Source organism: Pelophylax lessonae (genome assembly GCF_965119305.1).
Source record: "Pelophylax lessonae genome assembly, chromosome: 4".
NCBI lineage: Eukaryota > Metazoa > Chordata > Amphibia > Anura > Ranidae > Pelophylax > Pelophylax lessonae.
Genome location: NC_138771.1, coordinates 114,127,861 through 114,148,824, shown reverse-complemented (window position 1 = coordinate 114,148,824; position 20,964 = coordinate 114,127,861). Strand labels below are relative to the sequence as shown.

General features: G+C 46.4%; 1 protein-coding gene across 3 annotated transcripts in view; it reads left to right on the top strand.

Moving 5' to 3' along the window:
* Positions 1-20,964, top strand: part of BNIP2 (BCL2 interacting protein 2) — a 127,898-nt gene that overhangs the window by 65,230 nt on the left and 41,704 nt on the right. For all 3 annotated transcript variants that reach the window (XM_082255889.1, XM_082255888.1, XM_082255890.1), the window contains 2 exons: positions 10,883-11,059; positions 16,288-16,390. In XM_082255889.1, coding sequence (XP_082112015.1) covers positions 10,883-11,059; positions 16,288-16,390 — 280 coding nt within the window. The remainder of the gene's footprint in view (positions 1-10,882; positions 11,060-16,287; positions 16,391-20,964) is intronic.

Genomic DNA, 20,964 nt, shown 5'->3' with positions numbered 1-20,964 from the left:
GGAGTCAAAGAAAGGAATTCCTTAATGTAAATACACTAGTTCCACTTACCTCCTAGGTGGACGGTTGTAGCAAGAAGAGGTAAAAGGGTCTGGCACCAAAGTGTATTCTCAGACTCTACAATTACATTCTCCATTATGGACACAGGAATTCAGAAACAGTCAGGTTATGCTGCCAACTTTAGAAGAATAGGATACTGCCAAAGAGAAAAGTCGTGAGCCAGGCCCAGTCTACCCTTCCTACGCAGCATGCAAATGTCCAGGAAGATGGACATCTTTTCTCTGCTTTGCTGAGAAAAGTTCTTAACCCCTTTTGCTAGCTGTCTTCTGTTTCGTTCATTGATGGACACAGATTCCCATCTTCATGACTATATTGGTTATACTGCCCCCTACAGCAGTAGAACACTAGGCAGACAAACTTGATTACACCTATGGGGCAGTCCCAGGGGGTATACTACCACTCTCCGCTATCGGTATTCAGTTTTTTTCCTTCCTAGTCGGGAGTGAAGACCTAGTTCCTTGCTGGAATCTCTGGTCCTGGCATGGTAAGTAGCTGCCCCCCCCCCCCTCTTCCCCTTTAGGGCTTTGGGGTGGACGTGGACCCCTGGGTCCCCCCCCCCCCCCACAACCTTTACCTCCCCATCTCTCCCCACGGGAGGCACATGGTGCCACTATTTTCTTGGAGCTTTTCATGCTACAGATCATCAGCCATGTTTGTGTAGCCTCTGTGGCCTTTTTCTTGTGGTTTCCAATTGAAAATAGCGGCGAGCATGTTTTTGGAGCCGGGTGGGCAGTGATTCAGTGGTGGGAGCCTCTCCTCGGCCTCTAGTGCTGATCCCTGGACATTCCTCTTCCTGATTGCCGCATGATGTGCTGTGAGTACCTGACCGGTGGTGGTGATTCTTTTTGTGGGGTTTTCTCTCCCTCTTCCTGCTATTGCAGCCGTAGTGCTCTGTGGGGTGTCCCTTACAGTGTTCCCCTCTCCACTCAAGGAGTCCCTGGAGCATATTTCACCACCTGATCCCCCTCTGAGGCTGTCGGGGCCCTCTGGGTCCCAACAACTGGCGGCGATCCTGGAGTCTTTGGTGTCCAAGGTAGATTTGGTCCTGGGCAAACAGGCTAGCAAGAAGCACCCCCCCCCCCTTAACCCGTTTCTGCTGACTCATCAGATCCAGAATCTGATGCATGGATGCAAGTTACCCCTCTTGGTATGTGTCCACGCACCTCGTGTTCTCAGATAGTGAGGATGGTTCTTCTGCTCCTCTAGCCGCACATGAAAAGGCTCTAGTGGATGCACTGATTGTATCAGTGCAGGAAACCTTAAAGATGGAGAATGCGACTAACCAAGCATCGGAGACGCGGGTCACCTTTTGGCACCCAGGGGTCCTCAAAAGTGGCGAAGGTGCTCCCCTGTCCCGCCTTCTTTAACAATATTGTCACAAAACAGTGGGGGTGCCCAAAATGTACCTTTTGCAATTCATAAGCGTTTTGTAATGCGGTACCCCTATGTGGATTCCCTCCTTAAAAAATGGACGGTTCCTGTAGTAGACTCTCCGGTTTCCAGGTTGAATAAGGCCACCATATGCCGGTTGAAGAGTCCCCGGTCTTCACAGATCCAGCTGATAGTTCGGAGGCCTTGACCCGCCATATATTCACTGTTGCTGGTCAGTTGGTCCAAGGGCTACAGTTTGTCTGTGATGCCTTGATTTCTAGACTGTCTGTCTCAGCGGTGGTACTGCGGCGTATTCTATGGTTAAAATGCTGCTCTGCAACCAGGCTTCTGAGGGAGTACTCTTCTTCCTCAGGCCTCCAAGGTTAAGGAGTCCCGTCGCAGACGGGGGCCTTTCTTTTCGGCTCACAAACAGCCTTTGTCCCTCAGGGTCTCAAGACAGGGGATCTAAGCCCTTCAGGGCCTCCGCCGGGGGTTCCAAGAGGTCTTGGTCTGGCAAGCCCTGAGCAGGTTCTGCCAGACCTGTGGACAAGACTTCGTCCGTATGAAGGGGTTCTCTCACCCATATCTGGGCTGGGGGGATGTCTTCGCTGATTTCCAGGTCCGTGGACCTCCCTGATCCAGGACAAGTGGGTCCACAAAGTCATTTGCTACGAGATCGAGTTTCGATCGCACTCTCAGGAAAGGTTTCTCCCTTCCAACCTGCACTTGTCCCCGGATCGCTTAGGAGATCTCTATGGGGCAGTGCAAGACTTGTTACTTCAGGGAGAAAATTTTGACCTCTATTATGCTTATAAATATATGGGTTTGCCGTCGTCCCTCTGTAAATAGTATGTATGAGTTGGTACCTCATGCCAAGATAGGTGGGACTTTTTAGGCAAGTAGATTATATACAAAGATATAAAATATAATGGTGTTTAATAAAAAAATTGTTGCATTAAACATATCAAGTGTTGTTCATAATCATTGGTGGTGGGTTATAGACCCAGGTGAATGAGTGTTAGAAGGTAAGAAATATTGTGACATGTGTTTATAGGGTGACTTTCATAGGTAGATATGTCTCTGTCCCTCCATGCTGTATAGCTTGGGAGTTTTGATCAGAGAATATTCCTGCGTTTCGGCTAAAGGTAAGCCTTTTTCAAGGAATGTTGTCACCATTCCTGTAACATTAGTATACAAAAAAGGTATTAATAATCAATGAATATATACCACTGATTTATTCATGTGGTATTAATGAAATATACATACAAGATTTTTTTGTTCCTTGTGTGATTCATATTGCCCCTTGTTGAAAAACTGTAAGTGTTACCATCAAGTGACATTATCCATCAATATAAATATGGTTAACTAATATAGCCTTTTTGAACCACCCAGATTATAACGTTGAATAAGCACCTACCTATATCCATGGAAAAACCATCCACTTGGATAAGGTAATATATACATATACTGTAATATAACATTATATTATATAACTATGTTGTGCATCAGCTTGTTGGATAACTGCATAAATATTTTTAGATTTGAATTGTGAAGACACTCACGAACTTCAGACAACATTTTAAAGGAATCATTCATAACTTTGGGTCAGTAAATCAATATGTGATATTATGTCCAAGTATACTACAAATATATGTTTCAACATTAAATCTTACTATATTTATCGGCAGATCTAGATTGGACCATTATCCATATGCCGTGTATGACCCAATTAAAACGTTAACTATAGTGTCTCACTTAAACACGTAAAATGTAAGGGCACAATTCACACATTGAATACAATATTCATTAAACGCTCAATCCTCACATAACATCCAGATATACTTTTGCAGGACGCAGCCTAAGGTTCTCGCTGTTCAACAAGGGGCAATGTGAATCACACATGGAACAAAAAAATCTTGTATGTATATTTCATTAATACCACATGAATAAATCAGTGGTATATATTCATTGATTATTAATACCTTTTTTGTATACTGTTACAGAAATGGTGACAACATTCCTTGAAAAAGGCTTACCTTTAGCCGAAACGCGTAGGAAACGCAGGAATATTCTCTGATCAACTCCCAAGCTATACAGCATGGAGGGACAGACTTGTCTTCCTATGAAAGTTACCCTATAAACACATGTCACAATATTTCTTACCTTCTAACACTCCTTCACCTGGGTCTATAACCCACCACCAATGTTTATGAACACCACTTGATATGTTTAATGCAACAAGTTTATTAAACACTATTATATTTTATATCTTTGTATATAATCTACTTGCCTAAAAAGTCCCACCTAACTTGGCGTGAGGTACCAACTTATACATACTAAGACTTGTTACTTCAAGGGGTGATTATTCTGACGTCGGAACGTTTTTCAAGGTTTTTACTCAAACCTGTTTACAGGAAGGAAGTCAAGGTGCTTCCCATTCTGGACCTCAAGGTGCTAAACTGCTTTGCGTCGGTACAGACATTCGGAATATAATCCATTTGCACGGTAGTGGTATCCCTACATCAAGGTTATTTCTTTGCCTCCATTGACATAAAGTACGCCTACCTTCACATCCCAATACATGCCGCCCACCAGCACTTCCTCCACTTTCTGTGGGCGAGGAGCATTCTCAATTGGTGGCGTTGCCCTTTGCTTTTGCCTCTGCTCCTTGGTTATTCACAAAAGTATTGGCCCTGGTGCTAGCATTGCTGCGTTAGCGGGGGATAGCGGTACTGGGGTATCATCTAAACAATCTGCTTTTGCGAGCAGAGTCATCGCCTGCTCTGTTGGACAACTTGGAGATTACGCTTTGAACTCTGAAGGAGTTTGGTTGGATTCTGAATCTTCAGAAGTCTGCTCTGGTTCAGTCCACAAGTCTGGACTATCTGGGTCTGACGCTGGACTCTGCCTCAGCCAGAGTGTTCCTCAGGAAAAACTTCAGAAATTGCAGGAGGCAATTCAGCTTCTGCCGTTCAGCAGTCATCTGTTCGGACTTGCATGCAGGTGCTGGGCCTGATGGTGTCTACCTTTTTGAGGCAGTTCCGTTTGCACAGTTCCACACAAGATCTCTGCAAAAAGAGTCTGGTGAAATAGAACAAAGATCCTCAGTCTGTAGACAATCTGATCCTGTTGAGCCAGAGTATGAGGGGGTCCTTGGTTTGGTGGCTTAGTTCTCTGGCACTTCGCCAGGGAAAATCTTTTCTTCCCCTGTACTGGACGACCCCCCTGTACTGGGTGGGGAGGCGTCCTCAGCACAGTATGTGCTCAAGGGGTCTGGACTCTGCTGGGAGCTCCAGAACATTGAACGGTAACCTGGACTCTTACAATCAGACCTTGTCTGGCTCATTGGACAAGTCGTCTCCAGGGGTGTCCGTTACACATTCAATCCGACAATGCCACGGCCGTGACTTATGTCAATTACCAAGGGGGCACAAGAAGTGTTCTGGCGGCTCGGGAAGTAGCCGTCATTCTAAGGTGGGCAGTATAAATTATTCCAGCCCTCTCTGCTGTACACATTCCAGGGGTGGAAAAATGGCAGGCAGATTCTCAGCTGACAGGCGTTGGACCAGGGGGAAAGGTCACTTCATCCAGAGTTGTTTTATCAGTTGTGTACTCCCGAGGTGGATCTGTTGGGCACTCACCTCAACAGGAAAGTGCAGAGGTTTGTGGCACGGTCTCGGGATCCTCTTGCGGACGCCAGACGCATTAGTGGCTCCTTGGAGTCAGTATCGTCTGATTTACGCCTTTCCGCTTCCTCAAACTTCTACTGAGACTCCTGCGCAGGATCGAGTCAGAAAGGATTCCAATCATCCCAGTGGCTCCAGACTGGTGTCGCCGGTCTTGGTACGCTGATCTGGTACGGCTGGTCGCCGATGCTCCTTGTAGACTTCTTCTCAGGGAAGATCTACCCCAAGGGCCTATCTTCAATCCTGCTTTACAGTCGCTGGTTTTGACGGCTTAAGGCTGTTGAAAGCCAGGTGCTGAAGGATAGAGGGTTGCCTGAATCAGTGATTCCTGTGCTGTTAAAAGCTAGAAAGTCTACTTCTAGGAAGATATACCATGGTACTTGGAAGGCGTACATTGTGAGGTGTCAATTCCTCAGGGTTCACCCTCGCTGCTTTTCGGTGACTCTGATCTTGGCTTTCCCCCAATGAGGGGCTGCGCAGCACCTGGCCTTGTACCTTTAAGGCACAGGTCTCGGCCTTGGCGGTTCTCTTTCAACGTCTGTTGGCCACACATTCCTTGGTGCGTACTTTTATCCAGGGAGCAATTACACGTGGTTCTTCCAGTGCGGTCTCTGTTCCCGCCGTGGGACCTCAATTTGGTGGTGTTGGTTCTCCAGAAGCCTCTTTGAAAATATTCGGGAGGATCCCCTGCTTACGTCATCCCAGAAGGTGGCCTTTTTGGTGGCTATCACTAATACCCGCAGGGTGTTGGAGCTGGCGGCGCAGTCTTGTCATTCACCTTACCTGGTGGTTCACAAGGATAAGGTGGTTCTTCGTCCATGTCCGTTGTCGTCTGATTTTCATTTGAATGAAGACATTGTGTTGCCTTCCCTGTGTCCCAGGCGTAAGCATCCTAAGGAAATTGCTTTGCATTCTGTGGATGTGGTTTCCGGGCAATCAGGGTGTACCTGGCTGCTACAAAGTCTTTTAGAAGGACAGACTCACTATTTGTTCTCACGGATGCACCTCGCAAAGGGCTGGCTGCTTCTGCAGATGGATCAGACAGACAGTGGTTCAGGCCCTATTCCATTCTGTTCAGGCCCTATTCTCTAACAGGCATGGTGATCTTTTTGCCCCAACTCCACCCACCCCCTCGCCCCCCACCCCCGGGTTAGGTAGGAGCTGGCTTTGCCACTTGCTCCAGTAAGGGGGGATTGATTCGGTTGTTGCTGACCAGGCTGTCTGGATCGCACGCAGTGGTCTTTGAGCAAGTTCCCGGCCTCCTGGGGATTAGTGACTGGGGCAGGGATGTCTTGGGCTCCCTGTGGCAGTTAATGGCTTGAGGGGGAGCTGATGTTTCTCTGCACCTCACGTGGCTGGATCAGGCCAAAAATTTAGCTCCACTCGCGGCTGTCCGAGTACCATGCCAGGCTGTCCGAAGTGCCTGACTGAGCTGACCGGCGGATGCCGATGGATCGCCTCATGCGGCCGGATTGGGCTAAAAATTGAGGCCGCGGTTTGTAGCCTACTCGTGGCTATCCATTTCAAGCTGTCCAAACTGCTGAGCAAGCTCATAGAGCTGACGGCGGACTCGCGACTGGATCAGCCCCCAAATTTAGGCCGTGGCTTTGGCTGACCGAGCTGCTGACCAGGGTGATAGAGAAGCAGATGGGCATCGGGGCCCCCCCCCCCTTCCTCAGGGGGGTAGACATATGGACTGCCTGGCGCCCCCTTGAATCGGGGGGGGGCGCAGTGGGGACATTGATGTGTGGGGGTACTCTGCCTGCACGTCTGCGTCACGGCTGGCCTCCTCTTCCCCTTTTATAGGGGGCTGTGTCCTCATATGTCATTTATAGTCTTTAGCCGGCGTCTCCTTGTGGGACTGCGGTTTGTGACCTCCCCTGCTTGTTATGCTCTCAGGGTAAGCTTGGCATATAGCGACTCTATTGGGTCTATGTCCACGCACTTCGGGTGCTCTGCATTGAGGATAATTACTTTTTTTACTGCACATTCGCATGCAAGGGTGCTGGTGGATGCACTGATTGTATCGGTGCAAAAAATGTTATGTGTGGGGGGGGGGGGGGGTCGCCAGTTCCCTCGGGGCCTGCAGATCCCCTAAAGGTGGCAAAGGTACTCACTTTTCCCGCCTATTGTGACAAAATTGTCGCGTGTCAGTGGTGGTGTTCTAAACACAATAATGTTAACCACACGTGGTGTGGCTAAAAAGCTGGTCTGCAGATCAGGCTTCTAAAATGGTTCTATAGATCTCCCCTTTAAGGGGGACCGCCTATTTGGGTCTTTGTTGGAATCCGCCAAGGGCAAGTCACAGCGTAATAGACGGGGCCCTTATTTTTCAGCAGACAGGTGGCCCCTTCGTGCCTTTGGCACGCAGATGCAAGGGGTGATTGTGACGGTTCCCTCTCGGGAACGCTTTCAGGTATTCTATTCAAACCTGTTTACTGTGTCCAGAAAAGAAGGCAAAGTACGTCCAATTCTGGACCCCCAAGGCTCTGAACCGCTTTGTGCAAGTACAGAAGTTTTTTGAATGGAATCCCATTCGAATGGTAGTGGTCTCTTCACCAAGGAGACTTTTTGACCTCCTATAGATATCAAGGACGCATATCTACACATACCTATCTACGCTGGACACCAGCATTTTCTTCACTTTCCTGTAGGAGAGGAGCTTTATCAATTTATTGCGTTACCCTTTGGTCTCGCCCCGGGGGTCTTTACCAGGGTGCTGGCATTACTGCACCAACGGGGGATTTCAGTACTGGGATACCTGGACGGTCTCCTATTGCGGGCGGACTCTCATTTAGTCCTGTTGGACGACTTGACGATCACTGTACGAACTCTGCAAGAGTTTGGTTGGAACATCAATTTAAAAAACTCTGCTCTGATACCTTAAGACTGGATTATCTGGGCCTTACTCTGGATTCCACTTTGGTGAGGGTCTTTCTTCCTCCGGACAAGTTGCAGGGGATGATCAGTTTGCTGTTGGCAAGCAATCCGTCCTCTCTGCAGACTTTCATGTGGGCCTTGGGTCTGATGGTGTCAACCTTCGAGGCAGTTCCACACGAGACCAAATGGAGATTCTAGTCAAATGGAACAAAGATCCAAAGTCCTAGGACGCTTTAATTCGGTGGAGTCACAACACAGGCTGCTCTACTATGGTGGCTTTACTACGCCAGGGCAAGTCCTTCCTTCTGTTGTATTGGACAGTGGTAACCACGGACGCCAGCCTGTCAGGCTGGGGAGGAGTGCTGGGGAAGTTCTGCGCCCAGGGGTCCTGGACAGTAGAAGAGTCCAAACTTATTTTATATATTTTGAACTCAGAGCGATAAAGCTTTGCCTGAGCCACTGGACAAATAGTCTGCAAGATTGTCCAGTCCGGATTCAATCGGACAATGCCACGGCCTTGGCTTACATCAATCATCATGGGGGCACCAAGAGTGTTGTGGCGGCCCTGGAGGTGACAGACATCATGGATTGGGCGGAAAAGTTTGTTCCAGCCCTCTCTGCTGTGCACATCCCAGGTGTGGGGAATTGGCAGCCGGATTACCTGAGTTGTCAGTTGTTGGATCAGGGGGAGTGGCTCCTCTCGTACATTTCATGGTGTGAATCATTCACACATCAAAGGTGCACCCTCGCTTGTTCTCGGTGGCTAGGGCTGTTGAACAGCGGTTGGCTTTGGTCACTATCAAAGGCCAAGTGTCGGCTCTGGTTGAGTTTTTCCAAAGCCCTTTAGCTGCGCATGCCCTGATTCACACTTTTATTCAGGGGGTTCGCCATATGGCTCCCCTGAGACCATCCTTGCTACCCCCGTGGGATCTGAATTTGGTATGATCTGTTCTTCAAAAACCTCCCTTTGAGAACATTTGGGAGATTCCTTTGCTTGCCTTATCTCATAAGGCTGCCTTTTTGGTGACTATTACTTCTGCCCGCAGAGTATCTAAATTGGTGGCTTTGTCCTGCCGCTCACCTTATCTGGTGGTCCACAGAGATAAAGTGATACTCCGACCTAATCAGTCGTTTCTTCCGAAGGTGGTTTCTGATTTTCATTTGAATGAAGACATTGTGCTGCCTTCACTTTGTCCTAAGCCCTATCATTCCAAAGAAATGGCATTACATTCTTTGGAGGTGGTGCTGGCAATTAGAGTTTACCTGGCGGCTACTGAGTCATTCTGAAAATCAGATGCTCTATTTGTCCTTGCCGAAGGATCTCGTAAAGGATTGGCTGCGACCATATCCAGATGGATCAGACAGACGGTAGTTCAGGCTTATTTGCTGAAGGGTCAGGTTCCTCCTTCCCTGTGAAGGAGCATTCTACTATGGCGCTGAGTGCTTCCTGGGCTTTTCGCCATTAGGCGTCAGTGCTGCAAGTTTGCAAGGCGGCAACTTGGTCATAAGTGCACACGTTCACAAAATTCTACAAAGATGTGTTGGCATCTTCGGATGCCTCTTTTGGCTGCAAGGTTTTGCACGCTGCTGTCTAAAAGAGAAAATGTTTTTCTCTTTGAGAGTGTGTGTTTTTTTTCTGGGTGAGCTCCAGTTGTTGTTCCTGGTTTAGCCTTAGGGAATTACGTTCTTTTTTGCTTTTTTTTTTTTTTTTTTTTCCCCACCCCTCATGCAAATATTGCTTTGGGACATCCCAATGGTCAAGAAGATATGGAGCTGCGTGTGTCAGTGAACAATAGAGAAAATTGGATTTTTGACTTACCGTAAAATCCTTTTCTCTGAAGTTAATTGACAGACGCAGCACCCGCCCCTCTAATTATGAGTGGAATGGGTTTTATTTCTTCTAAACAGTGCTTGCAACAAAACTGAGGGCTATAGCAGAGTGAGTGGTATGTCTGCAGGGACTGCCCCATTGGCATGGTAAAGCTTTTTCCTGCCTGGTGTCCTACTCCTGTAGAGGGCAGCATAACCCAATGGTCAAGAAGATATGGAGCTGCGTCTGTCAATGAACTTCAGAGAAAAGGATTTTACGGTAAGTCAAAAATCTTTTTTTTTTTTTTTTTTTAAGGATTTGAGCGACTATGACAAGGGCCAATTGTAATGGCTAGAAAACCGGGTCAGAGCAACTCCAAAACAGAAGCTCTTGTGGGAGGTTCCTGGTCTGCAAGTGGTTCAAGGAAGGAAGACTGGTAAACCCACAACAGAGTTAATGGTCGGCCAGGTCTCATTGAAGCATGTGGGGAGCGAAGGCTGGCCTTTTGTAGCCCGATCGAATAGAGGAGCTACTGTAGCTCAAATTGCTGAAAACGTTCATGCTTGTTCCAAATGAAAAGTGTTGGAACACATGCATCGCAGTTTGTGTATGGGGCTATGTAGCCGCAGATTGGTCAGGGTGCCCATACTGAGCCATGTACAAAGCCTAAAGCTCCTACAATAGGCACGTGGACATCAGAACTAGACCATAGAGCAGTCAAAGAAGGTGGCCTGGTCTAATGAATTCAGGAATGGTATAAGGAACACGAGTGCGAGATGTTGACATGGCCTCCAGATCTCAATCCAATTGAAATCTAATCCAGGGAGGCAAAGCCTCACAATGTAAAGGCCTTGAAACATCTGCTACTGTGACTTGCTGCCAGATACCACAGCAGATCTTCAGAGTCCTAGTGGAGTCCATGGCTTGATGGGTTATGATAGGTGATCATATAAGGTTATAGCTGATCTGTGTAAATATATTTATCATGCTGTTCCCAGAGGTCCGCACAAAGAAAACCGTTATTGGAGTGGAATAAAAAAAATTTGTTTTAGCTTTATCATGATGTCATTTTGACAGATGACCTCCCGAAACCAAAAACTACTGAAGTACTTCCAAAAGGATCAATTCCAGAGTACACTGCTGCAGAAGAAAAGGAGGAGAGCAGACGCTGGCGTATGTTCAGGATTGGAGAACAGGATCACAGGGTGGACATGTCTGCTATAGAACCTTACAAAAAAGTTATCAGCCATGGAGGTAAGAGATTCGCTGGCCTCAAGGCTGAAACAATTTTTATTTTTTTTTTTAGGATGTATACACCTACTTTGAAAGTAGGCTTAAGCAGATGGTGGGTATACGTTTAAAGGGATGGCAGAAAATCAGATAAAGTAACTGACAAAAAAAATCAGTACTTAGTCTTACCTCCTATCACTCTTAACACCTGGAGCCAAGTAGTCACATAGGGGTTTATTTACTAAAGCTAGAGAGGGCAAAATTTGTCACAATTCTGCAGAGAACCCAATCAGCTTCCAGGTTTTATTGCTAAAGCTTAAAACAAGCTGAGGTTAGAATCTGATTGTTTTCTCTGCAGAATTGTGACTAATTTTGCTCTCCTAGCTTTAGTAAATAAACCCCATAGTATCCCCATTCAGAATTGTGAGATGGTAAAGTGGCTGAGGGTGGATGAAATTCTCCAAAAAAGCAAATTCAGAAACCCAAGTGGCAAAACAAGTAGGTAATAATACTGTAGGGTGCTTGTATATTGTGCAAAAAAGCGATCAGCGCAGTTACGTGAATAGGAAAAAAAAATTTTTTTTTTGGAAAAAAATATATCAGGCAGCCACCACCAGATAGTGTTATCGACTTCCACAATATAAGTAATTCAAAACAAACAGGTGCTGCGCCAGAAAAATGAATAGTAAATATGTCAAAAAAATAAATATATGTATAATGACAATATGTGTAAATAATAAGCAAACTCAATGACCTTAAATCATAAGTGCTTCCCAATATCACACAAAAAATCAAAAAATAAGTGTCAATAAATCAATATGTGCATACGCTCAAAATCATGAAATTAAATGTCCATAAATGGGTGCATTCCAATCCTCAAAGTAATGGCCACCACAGAAGTGATTAATATGATATTGTGCTTCACTCTACCGCCACCAGAGATCAAAGCCTCTCACCTTAAGATTTGACCCAGAACACTGAGTCAAAAACAGCTTTTTTACCCCTCTGGGGTACTGTTGAAGTCAGCGCCCAATAGGCTTAGACGTAACGCGTATAGGGGGCGGAGCCTTCCCTGCTGCTCGGTGTATCCTCTCAGCTGTGCAATCTAATTTTTACAAGCATGAATCCAAGTGGCTGTTTGTGAGTAAATTGATTTTAATAAACTGCTGTTACCAGCTTATCCGCACGGAGAGCATTCGATTTTTCTTTTTGCTTATGTGGTGATCTCTATGTGCCCTGTGTGAAAGTGGCACCATCGCTGTAACCTTGTCCTTGTGCATCCTTCTGAGACCTCCTTACCATTTGGTGACATCTGCCTGTGACCCCAGAGGGGTAAAAAAGCTGTTTTTGACTCAGTGTTCTGGGTCAAATCTTAAGGTGAGAGGCTTTGATCTCTGGTGGCGGTGGAGTGAAGCACAATATCTTATATTAATCACTTCTGTGGTGGCCATTACTTTGAGGATTGGATTGCACCTATTTATGGATATTTCATTTCATGATTTTGAGTGTATGCACATATTGATTTATTGACACTTCTTTATTTTTTGATTTTTTTTGTGTGATATTGGGAAGCACTTATGATTTAAAGTGGAGTTCCACCCTAAAATGACTCTTCTGTTGATCTTCTTGCTCCGGGTCACCTTAAAAAGAAATGGATAATCGCATTTTTTTTTTTTATTTTTACTTACCTTGGATTAGAAGAAAATATACTCACCTTACTTCTTCCTCCCCTCGGCGGCCATGGCCCGTCGTCACTTCCTGGATTGCATTGACTCCTGGGAGCTGAACGTCATCGCTCCCAGGAATCAATGCGCCTGCACCGGCCCCGACGTCATTTCCGGTGTAGGCGCGTCATACCTTACTAAACAGCTTCTGGGAATGCCCAGAAGCTGTGCAGGGATGACTCTGCAGCCCCGGAAGTGACGGCGGGGCCGGCGCAGTGCATCGTGGGACCGAAGAAGACTGAAGAGGACGCAGAAGAGGCTCGCGCTGGCTTCAAGCTGCCCACACCTGAGATGACAGCGCTGGACAAGACATTTTCAAGGTAAGTATTTCTTCTAAAAGGTAAGTGCAACCCGGGACAGTACAGAGGCTATCTATTGCGGAATGCACTAGCCCTGACTGTCCCGGGGGTATTTTTATGTCTTTTTTTTTTTTTTTTTTTAGGTGGAACTCCGCTTTAAGGTCATTGAGTTTGCTTATTATTTACACATATTGTCATTATACATATATTTATTTTTTTTACATATTCACTATTCATTTTTCTGGCGCAGTACCTGTTTGTTTTGAATTGCTTTTGTATATTAAATTTTTTGGTGACCCGGTCATTTTTTAGAAAGATGAGCCGGTGTTCTAATACTTGGTATACTAATTACATTGTGCACTTTAAAGCTAGCAGACAGTCGTGACTTTTCAGAGAGCCTAATGGGCCATACACACTATAAGATTTTCTGAAGACTTTTTCCTTCAGACTTACCAAAATCATATAATATGAGGTCAGACCTAAACTTTGTATGCAATCTGGCAGGCCCTTGCACTACATAGAAAAGGTAAATCTGGAGGAAAAAGTCTTCAGAAAATCTTAGTGTGTATGGCCCTTAAGAGTATAGGGCTAGCATTTAATTTAGGGCATTTCTGTATCCTGTGCTTTGCTCAAAATAACTTCAAGACACAGTGGTCTTTCTTCAAGACCACTGCGAAATGTGGGGAAACCAATTTAGGAGAGGCCATATTTAACATCTGTTTACCTTGACTAATTTTAGCTGCTCACAGTGAGACTTCTTTGTCTGTTAAACTGACAACAAGGATTACATTTATAGTTATAAAAGTAATTCAATTGTATGTGCATTGGCCAAAAGGGGCAAACCTTGTAAATTAAGCCTAACTGCTCCACCACAAAGCTTTTGTGATCTGAATTGGGTGCTCTGGTTAAAAATGTGTGTGTGTGTGTGTGTGTGTATATATATATATATATATATATATATATATATATATATATATATATATATATATATATATATATATATATATATATATATATATATATATATATATATATATATATATATATATATATATATATATATATATATATATAAAAAAGGGAAAGTGGGACTTTTTAGACAAGACACATGGGGAACACATGTGTCTCCATCCCTAATTGGTAAAAAGAAAGGGGATGTTGGGCCTTTAAATGAGGTGTGCTTATGAACCAGAGCAAGGTGTGATGGGTATTCACACCAATGTAAGGCAACCAAGAATAATGAATAACACTGACTGTTTTCCACCCCTCGTGTTTGACACTTCTTTGGGACGTCCCAGTGGGTGTATACCCCCTGGGACTGCCCATAGGTGTAGTCAAACTTTTTCCTGCCTAGTGTCCTCCTGTAGGGGGCAGTATAACCCAATGGTTAAGAAGAATCAGGAGATGTCCATCAATGAACATCAGATAAATGGATTTTACTAATAGGTCAAAAATCCCAGGTTTCCTTATTGAGGCTATTGTTATGCAGAAACCAGCATGATTCCAGTGAGGGTTCCTGCATCGCATGTCTCTGGCAGGCAGTTCACACAGCCCTATGCGATCCTCTGCAGGTGTCAATACAAAATGAATGACACCCAGACCAGTTTGCAGATCGCGTCGCGAACTGTCCATGGGTGCAGAAATCAGATCGCATGGGTGTGAACACCCATGCGATCCGATCCCAGTACGGACTGAAAGAAGGGTCCTGCCCCATTTTAGTCCGAATGCGATGTAAATTCAGCCATACAATCTGTATAGCTGAATTTGCATCGCACAGACATCGCATGTGATCTTCTTAGCAATGCGCTGCAAATCACAAGCAATGTCTGACATCCTTAGGGTTTTGCTGTCCGTAGTCGGGAAGTCTCCTCGCTCTAAGGCATAGAGGGAATGATGAATACTCCATCCACATCAAATGTGTGGATCTAGGAATCTGTTAATTTTTTTTCGTGCAACCCATTGGTTGAACAAAAAAGTAAAGAATCACAAATAGCCTACCTTGAACAGGCTGCTGGTTCTAAATGTTCATCCATCTAGTTCAAACAAGCCATTGTACAATGAGGTTTGCTGACCTAATTTTGACGAGATATGTCAATGGATCCTTACTAGTGTGTACAGGTTCTACAAGGAAGGAGCCTTTTATGCTTAGAGAAACATATTTAAATGATGGGGGTCGTCTTAGTGAATTTTCAAAAGCCCTGAGCTATATTTGTTTTCTTTTGACCAGCAAATACACTGCATTATTTACATTCCAGTAAAGTTCAACGTAGCCTGGGCTGACCACCATTCATCAAGGGAATTCCAAATGGTTGCTAATTCACTCTGAGGTTCATCTCTCATGACATTTTAAATGAAGATAGTGTTTGCAAACAATAAATGAAACAGTGCATGGTGTATGCCCTATATGTAAAATATACTGTATAAAAAATATTATTTATTAGTTTAGATATATAGATTTTCTGTATCATATTTAATATAGCTGTTAAATTGCTTTTGATTCAGTGGAAAGACTTTCTGATTAGTACATGTTGGGTGAGCTGTCAGTGAGTGCCAAGCATGACACTGACCTAGTTCTGCTTACTTGGCAAAGTGCTGTGTCAAAAATTGTTAAAGAATTATCCAAGCTGTCTGATTGGCAGGTGACATTCTTGGGATGAATAATTTTGCCCTGTGTATAATTGCATATAGGGCTCATTCACACTGCCTCAGTTTCATTGCATTTAATAATGTTTTTTAGAATGCAGGCAAAAGGCAATAAAAAGGTTAGGTTTCTCCCTTCTGACAAAGGGGCTGCACTGCAACACGTTCTAAAGCAATGCAGCTTGCTGAATATTACAAGTTTGGAACCTTAAAATGCATGGAGACTCATGTATGTGTATTTTACATGCATTTTTTTTTTATATTTTTTTTCTTGTATAATGTGCAGGCTGCAGATGAGGTGACACTACTGAATTTCTGTGTCACCCTCCTGGCTGGGCTGTCTGATAGAGGTATATTGAGCTACAAATGTTGGTAGAAAGAATTACAAATTTAGCAGATAAGGCCGCTCTTATGTATATATCAACTTTAGGCTTATTTTACTGGTACTATAGTTGGTGATATCATAGATTGGTTGTCAATATTTTCATGACATTAGAAGTAATAGGATTAGGCTGTGAATATCTCATTCTTTTGCCTCCTATGCACATGTTGTGAGAATGTTTATCATGATTTTTTTTTTTTCTTTTAGGTTATTATGGAGATGGCCTTAATGCCATCATTGTGTTTGCTGTGTGTTTTATGCCTGAGAGCAATCAGCCTAACTACCGATACCTGATGGACAACCTTTTTAAGTAAGCATCTATGTATATCTAATTCTAGTAAAAGGAGGCCTTGCAATCAAATACAAAGTCGTATTTTGTATAATTACTGCATAAAAGCTGGGGGTGTAAACTGTGGAGAAAAACAAAATCTTTTTACATAATTACATGGTTTTATAAGATTGAAAAAAGACATCCAGTTCAACCTGTGTGTGTAATTTTTATTCTCAAACAATTAACATAGCCCTGTATATTCTGATTCCTGAAGAAGACATCCTGAAGTCTTTGACATTGCCAACATGCTCAGCTAGTACCTCCTTCTAGGGAAGTGGGTTCCTTTATATTACTGCTGTAACAATAAATATCCAATATAAGTTTAACCCAGGGCTTGACAAATTTGCTTTGAATCTAGGAGCCAGCTAAAAAAGTTGGGAGCCAGTTTTTTTTTTTTTCATTGACCGAATACAGCTCTTGATTCTTCTTAACCATTGGGTTATACTGCCCCCTACAGGAGTAGGACACTAGGCAGGAAAACTGAGCGATGGACTGGATATTTTTTGCAAGATCCAGAGGTTCGGCCGCCACATAGCCTCATTGGACGGGGCTGGCCTGCGAGCTAAACCTCTCGCGAGGACGCTTACTATCTGGCCTGAGCCCAAGTCGCATCGTTCCTCCTGGCCGACAGCTTCCCCTTTTCCTATGGCGCGGTGATCTGTATGGAACGATGCCCACCCTGTTTCCTGGTATGATTAGTAGCCTCTTCTCCCCCCTCCCCTGGAGGGTTTTGGCGTGGACGTGGGCCCTTCCCTGGGACGGTGGGACAACCTGTTCCCCCACCAGCCCCTCTAAAATTTTAGGGGTCAATGTGGGTCTTCCGGCCCCTTCCCCCCCGGGTGAGGTTATGAGCTGGCTTTTGCCACATGCTTTTAAGCGGGGCTTGTTGGAGTAGCTGCTGGCCTGGGTTTTTCCTGGTACGTAACGGGGGCTTGAGCAGGGTTACCTGCCACCCTTGGGGGTTCTTGACTAGGGCAGGCATGTCCTCTAGCCTCCCTTCTGCAGTTGTTGGGCTGGAGGAGCGGATGGTTGGGCATCCGTGGGTCCGCGCCTCACGTGGCAGGATCCGGCCAAAACATTAGGTTGCAGCTTACTGGTCGGGAGCTATGTGGGGCGGCGCCAGGGAGGGTTGCTGAAGTCACTACCTTCCGTTTTTTGCCCTCCCCTCCGCTGCCCCTGGGTGGTCGACTCCGCTGGGGCTCGCACGCAAGCAGCTGGACTTCCACAAGAATTGAGGCCCGGCTTGCGTCCTACTAGGCCATGCGGCCTAGTTGGGCACCTCCGTGGGGGGGGGTTGGCTGAAGCCCCTGCCCTTCCTTTGGGCATCTGCCTGACTGGGATCAGTGCACTTGTGGCTGGGCCTCCACAATAATTTAGGCCTACCGGGCCCATTATTGGGAAAGGCACCTGCCCCTTTTTAGCGCTGTGGGACCATCAGGGCACCCTTCCTGCGCGTCCGCATCACGGGGGGTCGGCCGCCTTTTTAAGGGGGCTATTTTTTATAATGCGAGCCTCTATGGACGGGCTCCGAGGGCGACCCCCCCCCCCCCCTGTTTTTTTTGCAGGGTTCAGTAGATGGTCCATTTGTGGACCCTTGGTCGGCCTCTCTTCGCGGGATCAGAGTCTGCAGCCCTCCCCTGATATGTTTTCTGGGTGAGCTTCGTATATAGCATCCCCCACCCTCCCCTGCCTCATCTGTCTCATCAGATCCTGAATGTGTTATCGGCTGCTGCGGACACGAGTCGCTCTACTGGGTCTGCGTTCACGCACCCGGAGTGCTCAGAAGTGATGATGATTCCTCTGCTCCTCTAGCCGCGCATGGAAAGGCGCTGTTGGATGCACTAATTTTCAGTGAATTAAATTTTAAACCTGGCAGTGATGCTGCATCGGAAGCGGTGGTCCCGTTTTTGGCACCACAGGCCCTCCACGGTGGCGGGGATGTTCCCCTTTCCCACTTACTTTGACAACATTGTCACAAAACAGTGTGGTTGTCCAAAATGCACTCTTTTGGTTCCTAAGAGTTTTTCTACGTGGTATCCTTATAAAGATTCCCTGCTTAAAAAGTGGATGGTCCCACCTGTAGTGGACTCGCCAGTTTCCAGGTTAATTCCGGTTGAGGAGTCACCAGCCTTTAAAGATTAGGTTGATAGGAGAGCGGAGGCTCTGTCCCGCCATATGTTCACTGTGGCTGGTTCTGCACTTGGTCAGAGTTTGCAATACCAGGGCAATAGTAAATACCGGCCTGAGTGCGCTAAACTTTTACGCCGGGAACTGGAGGGGAAACAACTTACCTCTGCCTTTTGCGGAGCTGGCGGATCAGTTGGTCCAGGAGCTACACTTTCTCTGTGATGCCTCTTTGGATGCGCTCCTTTAATTTCTAGGCTGACAATATCAGCAGTGGTCCTTTGGCATATTGTCTGGCTGAAATGCTGGTCTGCAGACCAGACTTCTAAGAAGGCCTTATCTAATCTCCTCTTGTAGGGAATCGCTTGCTTGGAGTTTCTTTGGCTCACCTCGTTAGAGGGCTCGCAGGGGAGGGAAAAGTACTCTTCTTCCACAGGCTACCAAGGGCAAGGAGCCCCACCGTAGACGTGGACCATTCTCCTCGGCTTATAAGAGGCCTGTTCGTCTCTCAACAGGGGGATTTTCTCGCTTCTATCGACATCAAAGACGCCTACCTTTTTACATTACAATATGTGCCGGTCACCAGAGCTTCCTTCACTTTGCTGTGGGTGAGGAGCATGATCAGTTGTGGCATTACCCTTTGGTCTCACCTCTGCTCCTCGGGTCTTCACAGAAGTGTTGGCCCCAGTGCTAGCGTTTTTGTGTCTGTGGGGGATCGCGGTACTGGGTACCTGGACGATCCTCTTCTGCAAGCAGAGTCTCCAGACTGCTCTGATGGACAACTTGGAGATTACTCTGCGAACTCTGGTTGGATCTGCACCTTCAGAAGTCTGCTCTGGTTCCATCCACAAGTTGGACTATCTGGGTCTGACTCTGGACTGGGCCTCAGCCAGATTGTTTCTTCAGAAATTGCAGGAAGCAATTCAGCTTCTGTTTTCCAGCAGACGGTCATCCCTCCGGTCTGGCATGTGGATGATGTGCCTGATGGTGTCTACCTTCGAAGCGGTTCCTTGGGTCTGAGTCGCAGCGGTCCCTTGGCCGACAGCACCTCTACATCTATAGTGAAGATTCTGTCTGGTTCGTTACACACAACATTGAAGGGTAAGTACAGCACCCCCCCCCCCTTTCTTGGCGTTTTTTTTCTTTTTTTAGGCCGGACGCGGGTAGCCTCCAGGGACGGTTGGACCTGCCTGCAGATTCCCTCCTCCAATCCTTAAAAATCCCTCAGTGAGCTAAGTTTCCCCCACTCCCTTTCCCCCTTGTTTGGATCTGAAATCTGGTGGGGGCCCAGGGCAGAGGATGCAGTTGAGATCCCTGGAGTCTCCCCAGCTTTCCCCACTCTAAGGATCCTGGGATAGTGTGTCCTGCCCTGGTAGTCTGGAGGGGTCCCAGTGTAGGGAGACCCCTTGGTGCATGCCCCACTGTTTGCAGTGTAGGGTATAGTGCAGGGGGGGTCCCAGTGCAGAGTGCGCAGCAGTGTCTCTCCTAACGTGTGTCCTACCTTTAGGAGAGGGTCCCCTTGCAGAGGGCACAGGAAAGATCCTGGCAGCATGCTGTAGCTGATGGTGGCCATTTTCCCTTAGTCTGGCTGGTCTCTGGCTGACATTTTTGTATAGCCTGATGATGTCACGGGGGCCATTTTCTCTTAGTCCGGCTGGTGGCCATGTTTGTGTAGCCCGATGTCATGGGGGCCATTTTCCTTAGTCCGGGAGACTCCGGGGACAACCGAAGCCTCCTGGGGATGTCGAAGCTCCTCCTCTTCCTCCTCAGTTTTCTCTTATTGTACATGGGACATATGAAGCAGGATGGCGTCCATGGTGATGCTGGGTCCGAATTCTCAGCGCTCCTCTGATCGGTAGGGTGAGTCCTTTGGTGTCCCTGTTATCTCTCTCTTTGCTGATAGGTACCCTGAGCCTTGGGTGGATCCTTTAGTGGTGCCAAAAGATCGTTTTTGTACTGCAAGGTCTTCCTTTCCTCATGGAGCCTCAGGGTCACATCTCCCCCACTGACTCCCTCATGGAGGTGGCAGGTCCCTCAGAACACCAGCTTCCCATGGTTGTACTGATGGTGGTCCTGCATTCCTTAGTGTCCCGGGTGGAAGTGGCGTGTGCTCAAAGGCTAATCTTGCTGCCTTGGACGTGGCCCATTCAGGGGGACTTACTATCGCACCCCCAGATCCATCCAATCGTGAGGATGATTCCCCCATGGTCGCAGCAGCGAATAAAAAGCGCTAGTAGATGCACTTATCACTGCAGTGCGTGACACTTTAAAAATGAAGGATGCGGCTGATGTAGCCACAGATGTGGCTGTGTCGTTTGGTACGCATAAGTCACCTCGCACTTTAAAGGTGTTTCCTTATGTACCTTATTTTTACAGGTTTTCCTGTAAGGAATGGGAACAACCAAAAGGACCATTTGTGGTCCCCAAAC